Source organism: Balaenoptera ricei, chromosome 2, assembly GCF_028023285.1.
Source record: "Balaenoptera ricei isolate mBalRic1 chromosome 2, mBalRic1.hap2, whole genome shotgun sequence".
Lineage (NCBI taxonomy): Eukaryota > Metazoa > Chordata > Mammalia > Artiodactyla > Balaenopteridae > Balaenoptera > Balaenoptera ricei.
In genome coordinates, this window is record NC_082640.1 from 103,606,557 (window position 1) to 103,617,403 (window position 10,847).

Sequence of the window (10,847 nt, forward strand, 5' to 3'; positions counted from 1 at the left end):
ATTCTAGTCTCTGTTTTTATGAAATCAGATTTTTGTTTTTGTTTTTGTTTTTTAAGATTTCATATATAAGTGATACTGTGCAGTATTTGTCTTTGTCTGGCTTATTTCACTTAGCATAATACCCTCCAGGTTCAAACATACTGTTGCAGATGGCAGGACTGCCTTCTTTTTTATGGCTGAAAAATATTCTGTTGTACAGAATATTGTATTGTATAGTGTATATACACCACATCTTTATCCATTTATCTGTTGATAGACACAGGTTGTTTACATATTGTGACTATTGTGAATTATGATGCAGTGAACAAGGGAATGTACGTATCTCTTTGCGATTCTGTTTTCATATGCTTCAGATATGTACCCAGACGTGGGATTGCTGGACCATATAATAGTTCTATTTTTAATTTTTTGAGGAACATCCACATTGTTTTCCACTGTTTTACATGGGAATGTAAATTGCATCAGTTTACATTCCCATCAACAGCATATAAGTGTTCCCTTTTCTCCACATTCTCACCAACACTTGTTATCTATCTTTTTGGTAATAGCCATCTTAACAGGTGTTAGTAACACCTCATTGTGGTTTTGATTTGCATTTCCCTGATAACTAGTGACTTCGAGCATCTTTTCATGTACCTGTTGGCCATCTAAATATCTTTGGAAAATTATCTATTCAGGTCCTTTGCTCACTTTTAAATTAAGAGTATTTGCTTTTTTGCTATTGAGTTGTATGAGGGAATGCTTTTCTATGCAACACAGAAATACTCAGAACTCATAAAAGATGAATAAATATGACTTTAAAAATTTTGTATGGCGAAAATACTGTGAACAAAGTCAAAGGGCAAGCAACCTAGGAAAAATTATTTGCCTCATGTAACAAAGAGGAATTTTCTTAATATATTCTTTATTGTAGCATTTATGTAATGACAAAATACTGAAGACAACCCAAATATCCATCCACAAGGGTTTGGTTAAACAAACTATGGTATATCCATATAGCCATTAAAATTGCCAATATGGAAGAATCTCCAAGACAGATTTTTTAGTTGGAAAAATCAAGAAGAAGAAGACTATATGATATTATGTAACCATTTGTATAAAATAATTTTAGAAAGAGTTATCAAAGTAAAAAGTTGGGGGAAAATAAAAATTGAAAAATGTAATCCAATGCATAGGTAAATATTTAGTAAGGGATCATATATGCAAAGACTGTCTCTGGAGGCTACAGAAGAAGCTGCTTTTTAGAGGATGCACCTGCTAAGGCAGTTGGGGCGAGGTTGGAATGGACCCTTATTTTTCATTGTATAATCTTTATACATACACACATGCACAACATACACACAAAATTGGATTCAAAATATTTAAATTACTTGAAAAATAGTACTACTATAGTTGAAGACACTAGAGGGTGCTATAAGAACACATTTGAATAGACCCTTGCTTGCCAAATACTAAGTGTAGTAGAAGTGATTTTAAAGTGATTTTAAGGACCATATTCAGAAGTTTAGTTATAGTAGACTTGTGTTCATTTTCTTTTCTTAGCGTACATGTATGGAGCTCCCAGAGGAACTGCTTCAGCTCAAGGACTTCCAGAGACAGCGCAGAGAGAGAGCTGCAAAAGAATATAGAGTAAATGCACAGGGACTCCTAATAAGGACAGTACTACATCCAAAGAAATCTATGACAGAGACAGCAGGGAAAGAGGGAAAAGTAAGAGGTTTCTTACTCTGTAAAAATTCTAGGCTAGATAAAGCTCCAAATTTTACATCTCACAAGGATGTAAGTTTGCTAAAAGAAGAATCTAAGAGTAAGCAAACCACAGCGGAACCTCAACATCTACCTCCCATAAAGGAAGAAGTCAGTGAAGATTCCAGTAACAAACAAATTTGCCCTGAGTCAGAGGGGTTTAAGGACCAGAGAATAACTCAAAAAGCATACCTCAAGATACCTAAACAAGAGTTTCAGACAAATTTATCTTTGAAAGAGGAGATAGAACAGTTACTGATGGTGGAAAACAAGGAAGATCTAAAATGTACAAAACAAGATGTTTTAGTGTCTCCTTCCCTTCCTCAGGAAACCAGAGTGTCTCCAAGTGACATTTTTCATCCTTTTAGAAAAGCTGTGCTTCCCACACTTCCTCCCTGCCCAGCTTTGGAGAAGACTGATTCCTGGATAAATCCAGATTCTCCCAATCTGCCTTAGAGATCTGCAGTTTGTTCTTGAGGCCAATAAAGGTGGCTTATTTCCTCTGCCATCAAGGCCTTCCTCAGTGCTTAAGTTTCTTGTGTTGTAAATTAGTCACAGGCTTTGGGGGAAATTATATCCTTTTGCTTACTCCTATATTCTTGGAATTTGATTAGGATGGGAATGAATAAGTTAAATAATGGAAGAAGTAAATGTTCTGATTATGTCACTGTGTAGAAATGTTCCCTGTGGCCAGACTGAATTATTTCTCATAATTTGGGTTTAAAGGATTTGAAGAAGGGAAAAATTTTGGATTTAGTGTCTGGAAGAATCTATACTTTAAATTTTTTGTTGTTTTTTCTGGTTTGAAGGGTGTTGGTAAAACTCTTAGCCATAAGTTTAAAAATATTAGTACCTGACAAATTTACCTGTACTTTTTCCCTTTTTAGAATATTAACTTTGTCAATTATACCTCAATAAAGATGAAAAATATTAACTTTATTTTTGAATTTTAAATGTTTGGTCTGTCTTATGTCATAGACAAATAATAGTTTATGTTATTACAGGAATCAATATCCCAGTTTTAATTTCTTTTCATTCCATTTACTTTTAGAGAGTTTTGTCCATTTCCCTAACAAAGCAGGGCCTTCTTTAGAGTATGTCTATTATGTAAACTTGAAGTATGATTCCACTCTGTTTGCCTGGAGTTGGTATGCCTTCTTAGGGTGAAAGGAAGGTAGCCTGTACTGAGCCCTTTTTATGTAAAATACTTGCAAGTTGCTCATTCTTTTGTGTATAATAACCAGTAAACCTGTTTGGTATTAGGTTATCTCTCACTTTTCTTCATTGGGTCAGGGTAGGAATAAATTGGAATGTGTCTGGATTTCTAGGTCTAGAATCCAGTGGAAATCTGTAACTTTTTTTTTTTTTTTTTTTTTTTTTTTGCGGCGCTGCACGGCCTGTGGGATCCTAGTTCCCTGACCAGGGATGGAACCTGGGCCACATCAGTGAAAGCACCGAGCCCTAACCATTGGACTGCCAGGGAATTCCCTAGAAATATGCAATTTGACCGTTATACAGGCCTCTACTACTTAGGGGAGACAGGGACAGTCTATAATTAGGAACATCCTTGTCTTTGTTCATTGATTCTATCATGAGTACCATTGAAAGAACAGCTGTGTCTTCCAAATCCCAGAGCCCAGATCTGGTCTAAGCTTAAGATGAAGGCAGGACTAAGAGCAGTCAGCTCAGCCCTGCAGTTGCTGTCCCTCACTTTGTCCATAGTTTAGAAGGTCATTGGAGGCCAAGGTGGTTTCTGGTTCATCCTGGGTGAATGTGTTTTCAGGTTGAGCCCAGAAAGTGGTTAACCTAGGTTTACTCTGGAAAGGGCATGAATTTCTGTGAAATTCATAGAATTGATTTAGCTTCTTATGGAACCATACCACACACAATTTTTATACATACATACATGTAAATATACAGGCTACAAAGAAAAATGTGATGTTCTTCATATTTAAAAAAAGGATTCTTCTTTCATTATGTATTTTGTGACTAATAAAGAACAACAGGATTCTGTTGGACCTTTGCTGTGCCGCTCAATATGGTAGCTATATGTGGCTATTGAAATTTAAAATTAAATTGATTAAAATGAAATAAAATTAAGAATTCAGTTCCTCAGTTGCACTTGCTATATGTCCAGTACTCAATAGTTTCATGTACCCAGTGACTACCATATTGAACATCACAGATATAGAACATTTCCATCATTCCAGAAAGTTCTGTTGGACACTGCTATTTGAGAAGTACTTTGACTCTCAGAACTAAATGAGCCTTCCGGGTTTCATCACAGTATTTTCTTAGTGAAACGGTCACATAACTGGAACTGCATTTTTCTCCATATTCTCATTCTAGCCTGGAGTGCCTACCTAAATTCCATGTGCTCAGATCCAACCATGAACTTCTGTCCTTTCCTGGATAGAGTGAAAAAAAATCCCTGGGTTATTCAAGCCCTGTTGCTAGTGTTCTGTGCCATTACTTAGATTTCTTATCTAAATTTTGCTCAGAATTTTGGAAAATCTTTGGTTCTTGACCCAACCAATTGTTGAGTTCTTACTCTATATTTTTCTATTTGAGAGTTTATAAACCATACTGCCTGCTTTCCCAAACTCTTGGGAGTCTTGCTTCAGTCTACACTGAATTCCTGCATCTGTCCTACTCAGGTCTGACCTTTCTGTACATGATCTGCAGTTAGACATTCTCACAAGCAATCTGATCCTTTTAATTTGGGAATTAGGAAACAGAGTTAAATGACTTCCCTGAAGAAAAGTGCTGCACTGAGAATAGAACCAGTGTTTCTTACTTCTTGGTCCATTCAGTGTTCTTTCAACTATAGTATGAAAAAATCATTGCAGCAGCTTTGCCTCCAATCTGGCTGTGAGCTTGATAAAGCCTAACATGACACAATAGAATTTTAATACACTGGGACTTCCCTGGTGGCGCAGTGGGTAAGAATCCACCTGCCAATGCAGGGGACATGGGTTCGATCCCTGGTCCGGGAAGATCCCACATGCCGTGGAGCAACTAAGCCCGTGCACTGCAACTACTGAAGCCCGTGCACACTAGAGCCCACGTGCCACAACTATGGAGCCCGCATGCCACAACTACTGAAGCCCATGCACCTAGAGCCTGTGCTCTGCAACAAGAGAAGCCACCACAATGAGAAGTCTGTGCACCCCAATGAAGAGTAGCTCCGGCTCGCCACAACTAGAGAAAGCTCACGCGCAGCAACGAAGACCCAACGCAGCCAAAAAAAAAAAAAGAATTTTAATACACTATAGGCCTGTCGTTGTTTTGACACAAGGCAAGTCACAGCAGCAAGCCAAGATAAGGCTTGGTGCAAACCTGGGGAGCTGAGGGTGATTAGCCAGGTGTACTTATCAAAAAGGCATTTACTATAAAGGTAACATCAATAAATACCTTACAGAAAAATTTAGAAAATATTGAGAAAAAAATACTCAACTATCATCCCACATTATACAACCCTTCCTAGCATTTTGGCACTTTTCTTTCAATTTTTTCTCTCTCATTCTCTATCTCTCTACACACACACAATCACAACCATACCGTAAATACATTTATTGTGTTTTTTATATCAAGTATTTCTCCATTTTATAATCCTAACAACCAACATTTTAAACAGATGTTTCATTTTAAAATTAATATGCTATTAAATAGAATTTGGAAAATAGAGGAAAATAAGAAAAAATTTACTCATTTCTCTAACCCAACAGAAAAATCAGGTAATATTTTTGTTAATGTCAGTGTTTATGCATAGGTTTTACCCTCTACATAGTTATATATATATACACTCTACTTTATGAATGTTTTCCTATGCTGTTATACACCCTTTGTAAAGATTTTTTTAAAATATTTTTTTAAATTTATTTTTGGCTGCGTTGGGTCTTTGTTGGTGCGCACGGGCTTTCTCTAGTTGCAGCGAGCGGGGGCTACTCTTCCTTGCGGTGCGCAGGAGGTGGCTTCTCGTTGCGGAGCTCTAGGTGTGTGGGCTTCGGTAGTTGTGGCATGTGGGCTTCGGTAGTTGTGGCGTGCAGGCTCAGTAGCTGTGGCTCGTGGGCTCTAGAGCGCAGGCTCAGTAGTTGTGGCACACGGGCTTGGTTGCTCCGTGGCATGTGGGATCTTCCCGGACCAGGGATCGAACCCGTGTCCCCTGCATTGGCAGGTGGTTCTTAACCACTGTGCCACAAGGGAAGTATCAAGATTTTTTTTTTTTGCTGTGCTGCGCGGCTTGTGGGATCTTAGTTCCCTAACCAGGGATCAAACCCGGGCCCTTGGCAGTGAAAGCGCAGAGTCCCAACCACTGGACCGCCAGGGAATTCCCAAGATTTTTATGACTACATAATATTTCTAAGCGGATACACCATGGTTTACTTAGCTCTGTTTTGGTATATTCAGGGTGTTTCCATTCCTTATTTCCTGCTTTTTCCATGTTTTGAATCATTTTGTCAGAATTAAATTCCAGACGTAGGTCAAAGAGGTTTTCTTGGTTTTGTTTTTTACAGCTCTTGCTAAGTTACTTTTCAAAAGTGTTAACCAATTATATTGCCACTCCAATTTTTGTAGTAATGATGCACCATTGAGAGCATTAGATTTTTTTCTTGAGAGGCATTGCATGCTTTTGACTTTCAAAATTCTAACTTCTTTATCCATAAACCTGAAAGGTTTCCTGTCATTTTTTGTAACTTACCTGCATTAGATACCATGAAGATTAATAAAAACATACATACTGGGAATATTTGAATTCTGATAAATGTCCCTGATCTCTAAGTAAGGACATTATTATGGGTAAAATATTTTAATCATATAAACCCTAAAATAAAACCAAAGTCTATATACTCATGATGAAAGACATCTTTAAAATGTCTTGGAACTCTCATCAGGGATGTCATAGAAAATGATATTTATTGTTATACGAAACGAGAAAGAATCTTAGCTAAATTGCTAGGCTTACCCTAAGACAAAATTTAATACATTCTATTCCACATACTCACAGGAGTTGAGCCTGTAACTCTATAATTTAACAGACCTCCTTAAACAGGAAAAGCTGTCAAATTGTAATCAGGGTATAATCAGCAACCCAATCTTAATATATATATTGCAAATAAAAAATATCGAAACTATGCTTCAATTTAGTCAGTCATGAACAGCATTTTTTTTTTTAATGGATTGATTGATTGCTATGTTGGGTCTTCGTTTCTGTGCTAGGGCTTTCTCTAGTTGCGGCAAGCGGGGGCCACTCTTCATCGCGGTGCGCGGGCCTCTCACTATCGTGGCCTCTCCTGTTGCGGAGCACAGGCTCCAGACGCACAGGCTCAGTAGTTGTGGCTCACGGGCCTAGTTGCTACGCGGCATGTGGGATCTTCCCAGACCAGGGCTCGAACCCGTGTCCCCTGCATTAGCAGGCAGATTCTCAACCACTGCGCCACCAGGGAAGCCCATGAACAGCATTTCTTAAACAATGGAATAGAATACAGAATATCAGAGTACGATATACATAGTAAAGGAAAGTATCATTTTGTGAAACTTTTTTTCTCTGTTGTATGCCAGAGTATGTGTACTTTTACTATTGGTTGCGGTAAAAAGCAGCTCAAGATAAGCATAGAAGGAAACTTATATCTTTAAATACTTACACAATAAAACAAGAAAGATCTAAAACCAGTGATCTCAGCTTCCATCTTAAGCTAGAAAAGGAAGAATAAATTAAATTTGGGCTAAGTAGGATGAAACAAATAATGATAAGAATAGAAATCAATAAAATTAAAAGTGGAGAGAGAAAATCAATAAAACCAAAACCTGTAAGATCAGTAAAATTGTTAAACTTTTACCCATACTGACCAAGATTTTATTTTAAAAAGGCACAAATTACCAATATCAGAAATGAAAGATTATTATTACAGATCCTGTATATATATATTAAAAGAATAGGGACTTCCCTGGGGGCACAGTGAATAAGAATTCGCCTGCCAATGCAAGGGACACGAGTTCGAGCCCTGGTCCAGGAAGATCCCACATGCCATGGAGCAGCTAAGCCCGTGCGCCACAACTACTGAGCCTGTGCTCTAGAGCCTGTGAGCCACAGCTACTGAGCCCTCATGCCACAACTACTGAACCTGGCGCACCTAGAGCCTGTGCTCCACAACAAGAGAAGCCACCACAATGAGAAGCCTGCGCCCCGCAAAGAAGAGTAGCCCCCGCCTGCTGCAACTAGAGAAAGCCCACGCGCAGCAACGAAGACCCAACACAGCCAAAAAAAAGAAGGATAACAAGGGGCTACTGTGAACAATTCTATGCTCACAAACTGAAAAACTTAGTTGTAGTGGACAAATTCATTGAAAAACACAAAATACCAAAACTGCTTCAAGAAGAAATCGAAAACCTGAATAGCCCAAAATCAACTAAATGCATGGAATTCATAATTTAAAACCTTCCCTAAAGCAAACTTTGTTCCCAGGTAGCTTTTCTGGTGAATTTCTATCTAAGGAAGCAATAATACTAATCCTTCCAGGAAAAAAAAAAGGAAGGATCACTTCCCAACTCATTTTATGAGGCCAGCATTACCATACACCAAAAGCAGACAACAACATTGCAAGAAAAGAAAACTATAGACAAATATTTCTTATAAACATAGACACTAAAGTTGCAACATTAACAAAATGTTGGCAATAGAATCCAGAAATATATAAAAAGAATAATAAATCATGACCAAATGGAGTTTATCCCAGGAATGCAAGTGTGATTTAACATAAAAATGTAATACATCGAATTAACAGAATAAAGGAGAAAGACCATGTGATTATCTCTGTAGGTACTGAAAAAATTTTTTGACAAAATTGTACATCCATTCATGGTAAAAACAAAAACAAAAACAAAAAAACTGTCAGCAAACTAGGATTAGCAGGGGACTTACTCTACTTAATAAAGTTCTTTTTTAAAAAACCTACTACTGACACCGAAGTCATGGGCAAAAAAAGAAAAAATAGACAAACTGGATTTTGTGAAAATTGTAAAAATTTGTGCACGAAAAGACAATATTAAAAGAGTAAAGGGGGGCTTTCCTGGTGACGCAGTGGTTGAGAATCCACCTGCCAGTGCAGGGGACACGGGTTCGAGCCCTGGTCCGGGAAGACCCCACATGCTGTGGAGCAACTAAGCCCGTGCGCCACAACTACTGAGCCCACGAGCCACAACTACTGAAGCCCGCACGCATAGAGCCCATGCTCTGCAACATGAGAAGCCACCGCAAGGAGAAGCCTGCGCACCACAACGAAGAGTAGCCCCTGCTCGCCACAACTAGAGAAAGCCCGCGAGCAGCAACAAAGACCCAACGCAGCCAAAAATTAAATAAATTAAAAAAAAAAAAAAGAGTAAAGGGAATTCCCTGGTGGTCCAGTGGTTAGGACTCCGCACTTCCACTACAGGACTGCAGGGGAAACGTGTTCGAGAGTCATGGTTGGGGAACTAAGATCTCACATGCTGCTCAGCCAAAAAAAAAAAAAAGAAAGAAAAAAATGTAAAAAGACAACCCACAGAATGGGAGAATATGTTTGCAAATCATGTATTTGATAAGGGATTCAAAGCCAGAATATATAGAGAACTCCTAAAATTCAGCAACAAAAAAAAAAACAACCTGATTCAAAAACAGACAACAGACTTGAACAGACATTTCTCCAAAGAAGATATACAAATGGCCAATCAGCAAATGAAAAGATGCTCAACATCACTAATCATTAGAGAAATGCAAATCAAAACTGCAGTGAGATACCACCTCACACCCATTAGGATGGCTACTGTCAAAAAACAGAAAATAAATGTTTGAAAGGTTGTGGACAAATTGAAACACTTGAACACTGTTGGTAGGAATGTAAAATGGTGCACCTACTATGGAAAACAGCATGGTGTTCCTCAAAAAATTAAAAACAATTACCATATTATCCAGCAGTTCCACTTCTGGATATATACCCAAACGAACTGAAAACAGAGTCTTGAAGAGATATTTGTTTCCCATGTTCATAATAGTATTATTAACAATAGCCAAAAGGTGGAAGCAACCCAAGTGTCCATCAACAGATGGATGAATGGATAAGCAAAATGTGGTATATACATACAATGGAATATTATTCAGCCTTAAAAAGGAAAGAAATTCTGCAATATGCTATGACGTGGAAGAAACTTGAGTACATTATGGTTAGTGAAATATCCAGTCACAAAAAATAAATATGAGATATCTAGAGTAATCAAAATTATAGCAGAAAGTAGAATGGTGGTTGCTCGGGCTGAGGGAAAGAAGAAATGTAGAATTATTGTTTGTAGAGTTTCAATTTTGCAAGTTGAAAGAATTCTGGAGATTGATGGTTGCACAACAATATGAATGTACTTCATACCAGTGAACAGGACTTCCCTGGTGGCACAGTGGTTAAGAATCTGCCTGCCAATGCAGGGGACACGGGTTCGATCCCTGGTCTGGGAAGATCCCATATGCCGCGGAGCAAGTAAGTCCATGCACCACAACTACTGAGCCTGCACTGTAGAGCCCGCGTGCCACAACTACTGAATCCCACACGCCTAGAGCCCATGCTCCGCAGCAAGAGAAGCCACCGCAATGAGAAGTCCACGCACCGCAACGAAGAGTAGCTCCCGCTCACCGCAACTAGAGAAAGCCCGCACGCAGCAACAAAGACCCAACACAGCCCAAAGTAAATAAATTAATTAAAAAAGAAACTAAAAACCACCCTTTAAAGTAAAATAAAATGTACAACCACTATAGAAAACAGTTTGCCAGTTTTACCCCCACAATCCACTCCTAGGGATTTATTCCAAGAGTAATGAAAGCATATATCTACACAAAGACCTGGACACAAATGCTCATGATGACTGTATTCTTTTTTTTTTTCCTTAATTTTATTTATTTATTTATTTTTGGCTGCATTGGATCTTCGTTGCTGTGCGTGGGCTTTCTCTAGTTGCGGCGAGCAGGGGCTACTCTTCGTTGCGTTGCTCGGGCTTCTCATTGCGGTGGCTTCTCTTGTTGCAGAGTATGGGCTCTAGGCGTGCAGGCTTCAGTAGTTTTGGCGCACAGGCTCAGTAGT

The 10,847-nt window shown here is 38.6% G+C and overlaps 1 protein-coding gene across 3 annotated transcripts in view; it reads left to right on the top strand.

The window, feature by feature from the left end:
• The window catches only part of EXD1 (exonuclease 3'-5' domain containing 1), a 38,461-nt gene extending 35,873 nt beyond the window's left edge, over positions 1 to 2,588 (top strand). For all 3 annotated transcript variants that reach the window (XM_059913585.1, XM_059913586.1, XM_059913587.1), the window contains one exon: positions 1,543 to 2,588. In XM_059913585.1, coding sequence (XP_059769568.1) covers positions 1,543 to 2,202 — 660 coding nt within the window. In that variant the 3' untranslated portion in view covers positions 2,203 to 2,588. The remainder of the gene's footprint in view (positions 1 to 1,542) is intronic.
• The last annotated feature ends 8,259 nt before the right edge of the window (positions 2,589 to 10,847 follow it).